General features: G+C 48.0%; 1 protein-coding gene across 3 annotated transcripts in view; it reads left to right on the forward strand.

The window, feature by feature from the left end:
* The window catches only part of HELZ2 (helicase with zinc finger 2), a 51,618-nt gene that overhangs the window by 24,818 nt on the left and 10,639 nt on the right, over positions 1–16,161 (forward strand). For all 3 annotated transcript variants that reach the window (XM_077929410.1, XM_077929407.1, XM_077929408.1), the window contains 7 exons: positions 490–4,006; positions 5,612–5,697; positions 6,943–7,077; positions 7,435–7,593; positions 10,141–10,285; positions 11,320–11,436; positions 14,499–14,694. In XM_077929410.1, coding sequence (XP_077785536.1) covers positions 490–4,006; positions 5,612–5,697; positions 6,943–7,077; positions 7,435–7,593; positions 10,141–10,285; positions 11,320–11,436; positions 14,499–14,694 — 4,355 coding nt within the window. The remainder of the gene's footprint in view (positions 1–489; positions 4,007–5,611; positions 5,698–6,942; positions 7,078–7,434; positions 7,594–10,140; positions 10,286–11,319; positions 11,437–14,498; positions 14,695–16,161) is intronic.

Here is a 16,161-nt window from a genome sequence, read left to right on the forward strand (position 1 = left end):
AAATGGACCACGGACCTGACTTGATCTAAGGCAACTTCCTATGGTCCTAGGTCTTAGCTTGGTCACAGAGCATCCCATTTTGCATGTCCCAGATTAAAACCCTGGTTGGTGCCTTCAAGTAGGGCTGGAGCAGCTTCCATCCCCCGCCAGCAACCCTGGAGAGCCACTGCCAGTCAGAGTAGACATCACTGAGCTATGTGAACCCGGTGGTCTCGATCCAGCTAAGTCCTGCTGAAATCAATGGAAATCCTGTGAGTAGGGTTTAGTTGCGATACAAGTCTAGGTTGCAGTGGACTTGGTTGGATCGAATTATATGTTTCAGACCACCTCTCAGTTCCCACGTTTAGCCTTTCCCTCCATGATCAGATTGTGGCAAATCTGGATCCCGTTTGAGGGACTCTTGACTGTATCTACCTCTGCTTCATGGTCTCCATTTGGAAGCCGCAACCCTTTCCATTTCCTTGCAATTCTGTCTTGTTTTTAAAACAGGGAGGGAGTTCCGCGTTATCATCATCAGCACCGTTCACACCAGGGAGAGCCTCTGCCACGTCAACTGCTCCCACCTGGAATTCTTCAACGATGCTCGGATGCTGAACACCATCATGACAAGGGCCCAGTCCCAGGTCATTGTTGTGGGGGACGCAGTGGCTTTGTGTTCCTTTGGGCAGTGCAGCAAAGTCTGGAAAGGCTTTCTCAAGGAGTGCATTGACAAGAAGACCGTGACTCCTGAGACCTTGACGCTGGAGGAGATAAGGCAGGCGGTGTGTGACCGGGCCAGCTGGAACAGGGGGAGCCCCCAGCTCGAGGAAGAGGGCAGCGACACCGAATCCTGGCTGTCGGATGCAGAGAGCTTGAACGTCGACGACCCCATATTGCAGGAGCTCCTGGACGAGAGCAAAGACATGGTGGTGACGGTCTCCGACGAAGGGCTGATGAACGTGAAGTCCGAGGTGGCCACCGTCCAAAGCGGCAGGCAGGAGTACGTCAGCTTCCACCTGCAAACCATGAAGGAGTGTCTGCGCATGAACCCGAACATGTACAAGCGATGCGAGTTCATCAAGGAGAAATACGACCGAGCCTCTGCCTTCACTCTGGACGACGTGCCTCCCTTGAACATCCATATCAAAGGCCGGGTTCACTGTGGGATGGGCTTCACTGGGGACCAGGTCTTGGTGGAGATCCTGCAGCCCGGCCCAGGGAAGGCCACGGGCGAGGGAAGTCTCCGTGGGAAAGTGGTGGGGGTTCTGAAGAAGGCTGACCGGGACCGCATCTTCACCTGCATGATGGACGAGTTCGATCCCCGCGTCATGGTCCCCATTGACCAGACTGTCACCAAAATCTTCGTCCCGGGGCTGAGAGATGAACCCAATGTCATTCCCATCCGCAGGGTGGATCAAGGGGGCAAGATCAAGCTGAAGACCTGCAAGAAGATAACCCAAGAACTGAGGAGGAACTTCCTCTTTGTGGTCCAAGTCCTGAATTGGCGGAACGGCTTTTACTTCCCCTTAGGGATTATTACGGAGGTTCTTCCTCTGGCTAAGACCCTAGAGGAAGGGTTGCATATCCTTGACACAGAATACTGCCTCAGGAGCAAACACCCACCCTCAGTGAACAAAGAGGTGGCCACGATCTCCTCTAGCAAGCTCTCTCTTACAAAGGGTAACCGGAAAGACCTTCGGGCTTACCTCACCTTCACCGTTGACCCCCCAGGTGCAAGGGATCTGGACGATGCCATCAGTGTCCGAGACCTGGGTGACAAATATGAGATAGGGGTCCACATTGCCGACGTCGCTTCTGTGATCCCCAAAGGCTGCGCTCTCGATACGGAGGCGAAGAACCGGGGAGCCACCTATTACGCTCCCGGAAAGGAGCCGGTTTGCATGCTCCCGCCTCAGCTAAGCCAAGACCTCTGTAGTCTCCTGCCGCAGAAAGATAGGCCTGTGATCTCTCTCTTCGTCACGGTGGATAAGAAGACGGACCAGATGGCGAATGTCTCCTTTGCTGTGTCCACAATCTGCTCAGACCGGCAGCTGACCTATGAGGAGGCAGAGGGTATCATCAAGAACTGCTACAAGGCGGAGGCGCCATCCCTACGCTTTGATACCCTGGAGGATTGTGTTGCGGTTGCGTACCACTTCTCCCGCGTACATCGGCTGTCCCGGCTTCATGAAGATTGTTATTATGATCAACTGGACGAGGAATGCCCTCTGGGCCAGAGGTGCTCCCACCAGATGGTTGAGGAGTTCATGATCATGTTCAACAGTTCCGTGGGCGAGTTCCTCACCAACAAGGCTTCCACCAGAGATCGAACCCCTCTGCGCTGCCAGGTGGAGCCCAACCCACAACAGATGGCTCAGATGAGGGACAAATACCGTGATATAATTCCTCTGTCCACCCACCTCTCTCATCATCTGGGAGCTCCAGCCACAGGGGTCCACGAGGGGACCAGCGGGAAGTTTACCCTCCTGACTTCATTGTGGGACCACCTCAAGTCAGCTGCCGGTGCTTGCGATGTCCCCAAGATGCTTGACCTTATTACGACGGACGACATCCATCCCAAGCTGGCCCCGGCAAACATGGAGTTCCGGAAGCTTCTGTCCCGCTCCTTTTTCCTTCGCTCCAATTCGTCTCCTCAGTCCAAAGTGGGCCACTATTCCTTGCACGTGGACTCTTACACCTGGGCGACTTCCCCCATCCGACGCTACATGGACCTGATCCTCCAGCGTCACATCCTGTCTGTGATTTTAAAGAAGCCAGTGCAGTACTCCTCAGAGGACATTGAGTTCCTCTGCCACGATTTCAACAGGAAAAACAGCATGGCGAATGCCTATGAGAAGAAGGCCCACTCCCTGGAGATGGCGACTCAGCTGCAGCAACAAGCCCAGCAGAAGGTTTCCTTTGTGATGTGCGTGGAAGGGATGGCCAAGAACTTCAGAATCATGTTTCCTCTGAACAAGGAGACCCTTCGAGACCCTCAACTCGTCAACTACAGAGCTCTTCAGCTGGTGGCGCAACCGGCCTTCATCGAGGAACGGAACAGCGTGAGGCTGATGTGGAAGAAGAGGATCTACTCTGTGGTGACCTCAAAGGAGTGCACTCCAAAGTCACCAGTGCTGTGGGACAAGAGTGTCTCCCTCTTCAACGTGCAGGCCTGGCACAACCTCCTCGCAGCTGTCAGGAACAAAGATTATGAGGAGATGATCTCCCTCGTTGAGAAGGGCCACAGCACGCAGCTGAGGACTATGGGCCGGATGGAGAGAAGCAAGTGCTCACACTACGTAGAACTGTCCCTGGAGCTCAGCGCCGGAGATGTTTTGTGCCTCCAGCTCACCACCGATGTCCAGCGGGGCTTCCTGGTGCCGTCTTTGCAACTGTGGACTGTGGCCCCAGGCTTCGACGTATGTCTGCAGCACTCTGAGAAGCCCATCGACTGCTTCTCCAAATATGCCACTCTGGCTTCCAAGGAGATTTACAAGGATGCCTCCGACTATCGCAGGGTGTGGCTGCCCATCTCCGACATGGAAGCCGCCTCGTGTGCCGTGGCAGAAAATGACTCCATCGTCTTGCACGACGTCAAGATCTCCTGGGAGAAGCAGAGGTCAAAGAAAGGACACCTCCTGGGGACGTTCTCCTTGACCAAGGAGTTCATGAAGGAGTGTGCCATTGAAGTGCACCTGAGCCACTGCTACCTCTGCGTCCGCCTCTCTGGCCTGAAAGCTGATGGGGCCCAGGATGATGCAGACGCCCTCAGCCGTGGCCTCCAGCAGCTCAGCTTGACCAAGGGAAGCGCCGAAGCTAGCAAATTCACGATCGACCCTGCTACATACACCTGGGTGGCCCACGGGCGGACCGATGAGTTTGATGACAACGAGAAATCTGACCAGCGAGGTGCAACGATGGTGCGTTTCAGCATCCACTTTATGTCCATGGAAAAGATCCCCGTGGAGGTCACCCAGGAGATGTCAAGGTTCACCGTGGAGCTGATTCCAAAGTTGCTGCCTGATATGTAAGTCCATTGCTCCGAACCATTTTGGTTGTTCTACGGTTGAGTTTCAAGAACTTTTATCATTGCGGATCATATGGATAGGCAACAGTTCACAATGCTATAATAATAATAATAATAATAATAATTTTTATTTATACCCCAACCTCCCCAGCCAAGACCGGGCTCAGGGCGGCTAACAAGCAATAATAAAAACAAGTTGATTGAAATACAACTTAAAAAACAAGATTAAAACACAACATTAAAATGCAGCCTCATCACAGGAGGAGAAAGGAAAAAAGAAAGGGGGGGAAATCAGATTGATTCCAAGCCAAAGGCCAGGCGGAACAACTCTGTCTTACAGGCCCTGCGGAAAGAAATCAGATCCCGCAGGGTCCTGGTCTCACGAGACAGAGCGTTCCACCAGGCCGGAGCCAGTGTTGAAAAGGCCCTGGCTCTGGTTGAGGCTAATCTAACTTCCTTGGGGCCTGGGACCTCTAGGGTGTTGCTATTTATGGTCCTTAAGGTCCTCCGCGGGGCATACCAGGAGAGGCGGTCCCGTAGGTACGAGGGTCCTAGGCCGTGAAGGGCTTTAAAGGTCAAAACCAGCACCTTAAATCTGACCCTGTACTTCACCGGGAGCCAGTGCAGCTGGAAAAGCACTGGGTGAATATGCTCCCATGGCAGAGACCCCGTGAGGAACCTCGCTGCAGCAGTCTTTGCTAACCTGGTGCTGTCCAATTGTTTACAACTCCCGTCAGCCCCAGCCGAGCTGATGGGAGTTGTAGTCCAAAATGTGGGGTGGGCACTAGGCCAGCAAAGGGCACAACTTGCCAGTACGTGGCACAACTGGTTTGCAGCAAAGTCGAGAGAGTGCAGTTTCCATGGTGGTGCTCCCTTGCCTTCACTGCCATGGTGAGCAGTGATGCTGTCACAGCTGGGAGTCCAGCAGAACAGCAGGGCCCCACCTCACATACGGGCACCTATGACCATGAAGCAAAATCTCCCCACTTTTGAGACATTTCCACCACATATGGTGATTGTTCCTTCTTTCTCTTTATGCAAAAGCAACATTGGCCCTCTCCTGCTATACTTCCAAGGCCATTCTATGGCTATTTTAACACAGGGAGAGTTTGGCACAAGGGAGGATCTCCGTTTTATTGGCACTTAAAGCCAGACCTAACAAATCAGCAGTTTCCAGAACAGTTTGAGAACTGCCAGCTTTCAAAATTTGCACTTCTCCTAATTGTGCAATGCTGTTTTCCAGCAAAGTAGCATGTGCATGAGAAGGGCATATGTTGGTGAAGGTAACATTCTCAAATGTATGCTCTTAGAGAAAAGTAAGTTTACACAAAGGTGCCTTTTATGCAAAAATTGCACACACAAATGTGCAATTCACGCTAAATTGCTGCTGAATTTTCACGAAGAGCTCTTTTGAAATCACACACTGACGCAGGGAATGCGAGGAACCAAATACAGTACAAGATTAGAAAAATGGGAAACTGAGAAATCAGCACATTCTCCCACCCCTAGCTGGAACCTCTCCAGACTCTCCACTTCCTTTTTAACTTCCATGCCGTCCTGCTTCTCATTGGCTTTAACCTCACACATTTCTTCCTTTTCCTGCAGCCGGAAGGAGACCGCCATTTGGAAACTGGAGCACGCGACTGAGCTTGCTCAGCAAATTGCCCTCGGCAAGGAAATCTCTGAAAAACGTAAGTGGAAGCAAACTATAGTGTTTTATAATAACCATAATAGGCTTTGTTGCTCCAAAAGCAATCATGATTTGGATTGTACATTATTTCAACATTGTATATTTACATTGTTCTGACATGCCCAGGGATTTTTATGTTGAAGTTTGCATAAGAAATCTAATCCAATATTGTCACTGTCTATATTTTCCAATAATTAACTAGGGTTGATTGAGTCACGTGCCTTTTAACCGATTGACCAGTTGATTATCTACACATATGAGTTTGCATATCACCAGAACCTTCATATTGGTTGTTATTTTGAGATGCTCAAAATAATAATAACCTTTAACGCTTTTGTTAGGGCTTGCAAGATTCAAGGTGCAATTGCATGCACGCTGATCAGGATTTTGCTGTCAATTTGAGGCAGCAACTCGGAACTAGGGGTGGGGGGGAAATTTGCTCAGTGTGGGAGAATTTTTTCGTGGGGATTCAAGCACAGAGGCTTACACCCATTTCGCAGTTGGTCAGACTTTATTTTGTAACGGATTACAGTGGTGCCCCGCAAGACGAAATTAATTCGTTCCGCAAGTTTTGTCGTCTAGCGAATTTTTCGTCTTGCGAATTATTATTTAGACAAAGGAAACAAAGTCGCGAGACGTTTTCGTCTTGCGAAGCAAGCCCATAGGGAAATTCGTCTTGCGAGGCAACTTGAAAACGGAAAAACCTTTCGTCTAGCGAGTTTTTTGTCTTGCGAGGCATTCGTCTTGCGAGGTACCACTGTACAGGACAAAGCCCAAAGGGTTTAAAGAGTCCACTCCTGCTCTATACCAGGGTCTCCGGCTGTTTTTCGACTACAATTCCCACCATCCCAGACCACTGGTCCTGCTAGCTAGGGATGATGGGAGTTGTAGTCCAAAAACAGCAGGAGGCCCAAGTTTGGGAAACCCTGCTGTATGCCTCCTTGGTTACTTTTTGCAATTAGCTCCTTCCACCACCTTAAACAGTGGGGGCTGTTGCAATATAATGTAATAATGCATTGAATAACATGCAAAGTCCTCAAGATGCAGCATACTTTAGTGTTGAGGGATACCTTAGAAATGAGTGATACCATTTAAATGTGAATTTTTCACGCGTTTTTTTTAAATCAGAAAACGAAAAGCAGGGTTGAGCAGATTTATGATTGAGTGCAGGCGAAAATGATGCAATTGGTGTTTTGGTGATTGGACGTCTGTTTTACATTGTTGTTGTTGTTTTAAAAATACACAGCAGTGAGGCAGTCTAAGTTCTGGGCACTCAAAAGCTTTGATCTTCCTGGAAGCGTCCGGAAACTCAACCCGAGCCAGAACCGTGCCATTTCAGAGGCCTTGAGAAAGCCTTTCACACTCATCCAAGGCCCGCCAGGTGAGTTGACAGCATGGGGGGGGGGTGCGTAGTTGATTCTTGGCGGGGTGGGGGTTGGGGTGTCGCTGATATTAAATCTGCCCCAACTGTTCCATGACTTTATTTATACATATCTCATTAAAAATCCCATTAGAAGTTCAGTAGAACCAGCGCCAAGTCAGGGATATCTGCGCTGGTAGCTCAGTCGGTAGAGCATGAGACTCTTCCATCTGAAAGAGTGGTGCGTTCCAGCTCCATGTTGGGTAAAAGGTTCCATCATTGCAGGAGGTTAAACTAGATGACCCTTGTTTTCCCTTCCAACTCTATGATTCTGTAACGGCAGGCCCCTCACTGCTATTTCCCCTCCTCCTCGTCCAGGGACTGGCAAGACCGTGGTTGGTGTCCATATTGTCTACTGGTTCCATCAGCTGAATCTGGAAGAAAAAGGGAAGGATCCAACTCTGGATGATCCTGAAAAAGCTAAGAGCCACATCATGTACTGTGGGCCGTCAAACAAATCCGTCGATGTTGTTGCTGGTAATGGTCTTTGTTGAGTAAAGAAGATCCATTCTTACATCATGGAGAAGCAGTCAAAGTGGAGATTGTCTGGGGTGTAAATTTGGTTGGGCTGTTTCCATCACAGCTGTGCTCCATCCCTCTGCTAAGACCCCTTTGTTCATTGAAAGTCTACTCAATATTGATCCAGGGTAGAACTCTGACATATAGTTAGCAGAGTAGCAACTTAAATACGTTGCAAGATTCCCCCAAAAATAGACCAGAGGCAATTAATATTTCATCCAGCAGAGCTTTGCTTCTACTGAAGGCAAATGAGCATAATGGTCACAAATCCAATATATTCAGGATTGGCCCTGTCCATAAGAAATCCAGTTGCAGCAGACTTAAAATAACTTTTAATAAGACTAAACCATAATACTATACAGTGGTGCCTCGCAAGACGAAATTAATCTGTTCCGCGAGTCTCTTCGTCTTGTGGTTTTTTCATCTTGTGAAGCACGGCTATTAGCGGCTTAGCGGCTATTAGCGGCTTAGCGGCTATTAACGGCTTAGCGGCTTTAAGAAAAAGGAAACAAACTCGCAAGAAAACGTCTTGCGAAGCAAGCCCCTAGGGAAATTCGTCTTGCGAAGCACCTCAAAAAACGAAAAACCCTTTCGTCTAGCGAGTTTTTCGTCTTGCGAGGCATTCGTCTAGCGGGGCACCACTGTATACAGAACACCACACCAGAAGGAAGAGAGACAGAAAGAGAAAGTGAAACCCAGGCTCCTTCTGGCCTCTTATTATAGTCAGCATGAACTTGACAGAAGAGATTACAGAATCATTTTCCACCAGCTATACTCAGCTTCTTAAGGAATAACCCAAACATCATGAACCTTCTGCTTGTTCCTTTCACACAGAGAAGCTTCCAGAACCCTCATGAATTAAATAGAATAGGAAAGATCTCTTCACATCAGATCAATACTTTCTGCAATAACTGACACCCTTCTGCTATTTCCTGAATGCCTTTAAATCCCCTATAATTCTCTCTACCTCTCTGAAACGTCACTTTTCAGGATGTGACCTGCAGTGAGGAGGAATTTCTTGAAGAGTGTCGACCCGATAGTCAATCCCAAATAAACGTTATTGAACAAGCAGGGAATAGCAAAAAGAAAGAAAAAAGTGTTTAAAACAAATAATGCAAAGTTTAATAAACTTGGATTGTTGTTGTTAATAATAATAGGTCCCACTGAGACTCAAAAGGGGCTTACACAACTTCAAACAACACAGATAAAATACGATAAGCAAAAAAACAAATAAAAGAGAATCATTAAAAAATTATTAAACTGTAATAAAATAAAAACATTTGAAAGCAAATCTATTAAGATGCAGATAACAGAAACAATAAAAACAGCACTGTTAAAAGGAGATTCCTTAAAACTGCAATCTTCACCTGCCAGCAGAAAGACAGCAAGGAAGGACACGGTCTGGCGTCTTTAGGGAGGGAGAGTCCTTTAAAAAATTGTCTGGTGTCTGCTCTGCATAAGACACTCTCCCTGAACTCCAGGCTGGAGCAGCAGTTTGCTGCCTGTCCTGCTCCTAATAATAATAATAATAATAATAATAATACTGTTAAGAATAATAATATTGTCAATGTACAACCTGTGTGGGATGCGGGTGGTGCTGTGGGTTAAACCACAGAGCCTAGGACTTGCCGACCAGAAGGTTGGCGGTTCGAATCCCCGCGACGGGGTGAGCTCCTGTTGCTCAGTCCCTGCTCCTGCCAACCTAGCAGTTCAAAAGCATGTCAAAGTGCAAGTAGATAAATAGGTACTGCTCCAGCGGGAAGGTAAATGGCGTTTCTGTGCGCTGCTCTGGTTCACCAGAAGCGGCTTAGTCATGCTGGCCACATGACCCGGAAGCTGTACGCCGGCTCCCTCGGCCAGTAAAACGAGATGAGCGCCACAACCCCAGAGTCATCCACGACTGGACCTAATGGTTAGGGGTCCCTTTACCTTTACAACCTGTGTACAATGAAATTAACCCTATGCCCTAAATGGATCCCCACTCCTCAGTCAAGCCAGCCTTCTGGTTTTCCTGCAACAGTAAGCTGGCTATCAACTTCCCATGACTCTTCCCCGCCTCCTCCAACGCAGGCAGAGCAATCCTCAGTATAAGAAGCTGCCAGAATTTATAGTGACTTAAATTCAGCCCACTTTAGTAGCACCAGGTGAGCCAGCAAAGCTATGCCTGAGCCAAGTTGAGGGAGGTATACAGGTATTTCCCTGACGGAGCTGGAATGAGGGACTTGTGCTAATGTAGCCCTGGCTGGGCCCCAGTTTATCCCCAACAGCCCAAGATCCACCAATTCCCAACAATTTCGTGCTGGTGACTTTGGACTGCACTGTTGGAATGTTTGTGAATATTCCATGACTTCATAGCAAATTGTATGAGCAGGGCCTCTCAATTGACAGCCGAGTTTAATTTGTTGCATAGGAACAGCCTAGTGTCTGTAGCATCTTAAGTTTTGGGTTGCTTTTAATAGGCCACAGAGTTCATTTTTCAGCCTAGCTGTTTTGCTGCCTCTGCAGAGATGCTGTTGAAGATGAAGAATTCTCTGAGGCCCTTGAGGGTGTATGGAGAAACTATAGAGACTATGGATTTCCCCTATCCAGGAAGCAGCCTACATGTGTCCCGGAAATCCCAGCGGGACGCGAAATCCAAGCCGGAGATCAGGTTCGAACTTCAATTTCCTCACACAATCAGATATGTAGACACTGTTAGAAAAATAACAGTGCTTGAAATTAAACCTGCTTATTTATACGATTTGATACAGCTGAATGTTGTTTCTTTTCTAGTGGGAATAATATATATAAAACAGATGGGATACCAAACCATAGTTTGGTGCTACAAGAATGATCCTGGATGCAATATTTGGCTTGTGCACTTCCCCTTTTCCTTTCCTTGGCCCTGTGTTGAATTAGTTCCTTCCTGGTTTCTGGCAAACCATGGTTTCCCATTGCGCCTGAAGAGACAAACTCTGGTTTGTGCCTACCCTGGAAACTAGGATTGCAACTGCAATTTGAAGTTGGTTTGATGCAGCAAGCCCAAACAATAGTCTGCAGATCTGGATGTTGTGGCAAGCTATACTTTGGTGCAAACCAAGAAGGAGTCAAGGAAACAAAGAACATTGGGTGGGGAAGAGAGAGAGGAGGGTGGAAAGAGAGTGTTGCAAATGAGCCCAATATTCCTTCCATACTTGTGAATAAATAATAATTAATTGATTTGCAGTGTAACCCTTCACATGTTCATTTGGAAACAAGTTCTACCAAGTTTTCTGGGGCTTTCTGCCACGTACGTGTGCTATGATTGCAGCCTCTGCATGTTTACAGATCAAATTAAAGCAAATAACATTTTAGCAAAACTAAATGGAGGTGCTTTTGAGAAAACTTAAGTTGGAAAAAGCTTAATGAGCCCAAGCTACCAACTTGTTACAGGCAAAGGCCCTCTTTATATATCTTTCCATTTTGTCTAGTAGCAACACATCAGAACCGAAAACGGCCCTAAACAAAATGAAAAGGGGGCCTGAATTCTGTTTTGTCAATAAAATTGTCCTGTTGATTGTCCTGTTGATTGACTAAAGCTTTAATTGAGTGATTAAGTGATCTTAAAGTCTGTAGCCCTAGTAACTTGGAATGATTTGGGGGAAAGCTCATTGCTTGTGCATTGTGTTTAGTCTTTAACTTAAAAGGTAATACTTTTCTGCACAGGGACATAACTCTACACTACCTGATCCGCCGTCCACCGAACCCTTTTGCGAGACAAATCTGTGAATTCGATGCACGTGTGAACAGAGGAGAGGAGATAACAGAGGATGAAATTAACGAGTGAGTGCAACACAAACCTAGTTTCCTGCCAAGCCTTCGATGGAGAAACCTTTTATCTTATTATTGCTTTGATTTGCATTCTGAGATTTCAGAATCAGCCCTTCAGACAGTCCTTTGGTGATAGGCAGTCTCATGGGCCCAGTTCAAATGTAATGGTAAACCATAACTATGTGAATAAGCCATGGGGGCCTTGCACTCTCCCGGCTCCAGTGTGTGTCAGAATAGGAGATTGAAAGCTCCTGCTTTTGATTTGTAACAAACCACAGTAGCCTGTGATGTCTTTACTCGGAGAAGTACGGTTTGCTTGAACTATGGTTTCCTTGAACTATGGTTGGAGAACAAGCCGGGTTATTAAACCTCGGTTTGATTCTGGTTTGTTCTCACTATCCAGTTTCAGCAAACCACCATTTCCCAAACATGGACATCACAAAGAACTGTGGTCCTGTGGGGAAGCAGGATAATGGGCTAGATCAGGGGTCGGCAAGTTTGATCTTGCCTGGGCCGGATTGGTCCTGCGGAGATCTCTCTGTGGGCTGGACTTTCAGCGTCTGTGCATGCGCACCTGCGAAAGCGAGTCCCTGTGCTGTGCTGCACCAGTTTAGCGCAGCGTGCGAGCGGGTTTCTCAGTTGGGGGGTGGCTCGTGGGCTGGTCAAACGACCTCCGCGGGCTGCTTCCGGCCCATGGGCCTTAGGTTGGTGACCCCTGGGCTAGATGGACTTTTCTGTAATTCAACAGCACTCTTAAGTTGCTCTCAGCTGACTGTGATGAAGTCCCCTGAGTCTTCATTTTCTTTCAAAAATGTCAAACTTTTTAAAACATTCTAGCCCTCGAGAGGTGCAGGAAAAGTTCTGATGCTTTGGTTTGCTGAAGTCTCAGAGAGGAAAGGGCACACCAGGCTGGATTTTATGGGGGTTTGGATTTGGGGACCTCATTCTGTCCAGCCTCTCCGCACCCCTGGTTCGTATGTTCAAAATTCCACTCTTGGACGGGGCCTGTTGCTACAATTTCATAAAAGAACTAATACGTGAACCAGCAGCCGCTTATCTGTGTCTTGCCTCAGTCAAAAATATACTCCCATGCCCACAAACATGGTGGCCTTGTATCTTGGTGACGTAACATATTACTGTATTTTTCACACCACAGGATGCACTTTTTCCCTCCCAAAAATCAAGGGAAAATGTGTGTGCATCCTATGGAGCGAATGCAGGGGGGAGGCAGGCGTGAAAAGCCCCCAAGAGTGGCACACAAGCTCCGTGCGCTCTTGCGGGCTTTTCCCCAGGAGGGAGAAGGGACTGACTGGCCGCATCAGTCCCTTCTCCCTCCTCGGGGAAAAGCCCCCAAAAGCGGCGCCCTCTTTAAAGGCTGCGCGGCTCTTGCAGGCTTTTCTACGAGGTGGGGGAATCCCCCCCACCTCCCAGGAAAGCCAGGAGAAGCCGCGCAGCCCCTTTAAAGAGCGTGCGGCTTCTGCGGGAGGTGGGGGAAGCTGCAGCAGATTCCCTCCTCCCGGGCTCCCTTTGAAGCGGCAATGTGGGAGGGGAGCAGCTTACACTCGTGTAAGCAGCTCGTCTCCCACTTTCCTGCTTCAAAGTGGAGGGAATCCACTGCAGTTGTGAGCAGAGGATCCATGGCTCCGCTTCCTTCGCTCAAAGCAGGGTGCGGGGGTGCAGGGGGGAAAGAGGGCAGGAAATAGATGCCGGGCAGGAAGACACAACCACACTTTGACCACTGAAAGTTCACCCCAGCCTCCCCAGATTTCCACTGAGACGGCCAGGCTAATCTCGATGGCCATAAGTCAGGCTCAGCATTATTAACTGGACTTAGATAAGCCATGGTTCCCCTTCCTACCCTCCTCTGAGGTTCGATTTAAAGCAGCAAAGCGGACAGGAGCCGCCCGCTTTGCTGCTTTAAATAGTTTAGTGCAACATTTGATTCAGAATATTTTTTTCTGTGTTTTCCTCCTCTAAAAACTAGGTGCACCCTATGGTCAGGTGCGCCCTATGGTGCGAAAAATACAGTACTTTGCCTTCTTCCTTCCAGGGCTCTCATGCAGTGGGCGGCTGTAAGGAAAGCTAAGTGCATTCTCATGGAGCTGGGCTCTTAATCTGCTCTCCAAATAGTATCTATGCTCCCATCTGGCAGAAACATGCCAAAGTACAAAATGTGCAGACTTTGCTCCCCTCCTAGTGGCGCAGCAATAAAACTGCTAGCACATTTGCAAAGCTAAAGCAGGGTCCGGATGCAGAATCCTACTCTTGAGATTCTCAGCTTCCCTTTTCCCACTTTCTGGATCTCTCCCCTCCCCCTTTTTAAATTCAAGTTTCTAAGCCTTACGAAGATAGGCTTCAAAGTGTGTGAGTGAAGCCTGCTGAAGTCCCATTGGCCAGAAAAATAACAATAACAATAACAATAAATTTATTATTTATAACCCACCCATCTGGCTGGGTTTCCCCAGCCACTCTGGGCGGCTTCCAACAGAACACTAAAAATAGAATAAAACCAAACATTAAAAACTTCCCTAAACAGGGCTGACTTCAGATGTCTTCTAAAAGTCGGATATTTGTTTATTGACATCTGGTGGGAGGGCATTCTACAGGGCGAGCGCCACTACTGAGAAGGCCCTCTGCCTGGTTCCCTGTATCTTCGCTTCTCGCAGTGAGGGAACCAGCAGAAGGCCCTCGGAGCTGGACCTCAGGCTGAACGATGGGGCTGGAGATGCTCCTTCAGGTATACTGGGCTGAGGCTGTTTAGGGCTTTAAAGGTCAGCACCAACACTCCTCGGAAACGTACTGGGAGCCAACGCAGGTCTTTCAGGACCGATGTTTATATGGTCCCAGCAGCCACTTCCAGTCACCAGTCTAGAAAAAGTTGGGCAAGATGGTCAAAATGAGTGGAATCAGTTAGGAGAGGTTTTTGGGGTAGGGGAAGCTAGACTGCCAGAGTGCAGAATTGTATTACTATTACTATTTATTAATGGATTTAAAGGGGATATAGAGGCATCTGCCTCCCTGTAAGGTTTTGGGTCATGTCAAGGTACTGAGCTGTCTCCATTGCGGTCTTGCAGTTATAAGCAGTTGCTAACCAAAGCCCGGTCGCATGAGCTGAAGCGCCACGATGTCATCCTGTGCACATGTACCACGGCCTCCGCCACATCCCTAATCGACCACCTGCAGGTGAAGCAGGTGCTGATTGACGAGTGCGCCATGTCCACCGAGCCAGAGACCCTCATCCCCCTGGTGAGCTACAAGAAGATGGAGAAGGTGAGCCGACCGCTTGCGATTACAGCCACGGCGGTTATGCTGATGGCTCGTTTATTTAGATATCCCTCAACGCCCAGACGGGCTCCTGTTTTATTTCACGAGGTTGCCGCCAGGGTCCTCTGCAGACTGCTGCTGGACTGCAGCTCCTGCAACTGACCAAGCCGCTTGAGAGTTGGTGGGAGTTGGAGTCCAGCAGAATTGGGGGGGGGCACGGGTGGCACGTTGCCAACCGCCAATTTATTTACTCATTCATTTGTTCAAATTATTATTATTATTATTATTATTATTATTATTATTATTATTATTATTATTATAAATTTTATTTATATCCCACCCTCCCCAGCCGAAGCCGGGCTCAGTTTACATAACACAGTTTACATAAAATCACAATCAATTAATAGGAATACATTCTAAAATCAATTCATTCTGTCATCAGTTCAGAATCAAATTAATTCAGAATCAAAATAATTAAACTTGTCACTCAAAGGTATCCAAGTGACTTACAACAAATAATAAGGCACGATACATAATACGATGGATAAGGAATCGTATCATACAGTGGTCCTCAACTGGTGGTCCGCAGACCACAGGGATCCATGACAGATACCTGTCTATTGTCCGGAACTTCCTGTTTTGAGGGGCTCTGAGATCGCAGCACCCAAAAATGTGTGTTTTAGGGCTTCGTGCTCTCTTTCAGTTCACGTGAACTGTTTTGTGCTTGGACATGTTGGAGATTATTATTATTATTATTTATTGAATTTATATACCGGCCTATACCCCGGGGGTCTCAGGGTGGTTCACAGAATAAAATCAAGATATTCACATACCAAAAACTACCACAGAGGTATCAATATTTTCAGAAGTTGGGGGTTCGCCAATTGCGAACAACTTATATAATCCATTAATTTTTTCACATAACTCCATGGGGGGGGGGGGGGGAGAGAGACCCCGTAGCAGCCATATAAATAGTAATGAACAGCTTTGTTGTTGTTTAGTCGTGTCCGACTCTTCGTGACCCCCTGGACCAGAGCACGCCAGGCACTCCTGTCTTCCACTGCCTCCCGCAGTTTGGTCAAACTCATGCTGGTAGCTTCGAGAACACTGTCCCACCATCTCGTCCTCTGCCGTCCCCTTCTCCTTGTGCCCTCCATCTTTCCCAGCATCAGGGTCTTTTCCAGGGAGTCTTCTCTTCCCCTGAGGTGGCCAAAGTATTGGAGCCTCAGCTTCAGGATCTGTCCTTCCAGTGAGCACTCAGGGCTGATTTCCTTCAGAATGGAGAGGTTTGATCTTGCAGTCCATGGGACTCTCAAGAACAACACTAGCAGCGCTCAAATAATAAACAAAGCGATACTCTGACTCACTAATTAGCAAATCGACAAAACCTCAACCTCCCCCCTAGTCCCAAAAACCATTCACATCACACCAACAAGTTTCGCCCGCTTTGCAGTTGCCCCGGTTGCTCCTCTT

The sequence above is a fragment of the Podarcis muralis genome, chromosome 5 (assembly GCF_964188315.1).
Source record: "Podarcis muralis chromosome 5, rPodMur119.hap1.1, whole genome shotgun sequence".
NCBI classification, from domain to species: Eukaryota; Metazoa; Chordata; class Lepidosauria; order Squamata; family Lacertidae; genus Podarcis; species Podarcis muralis.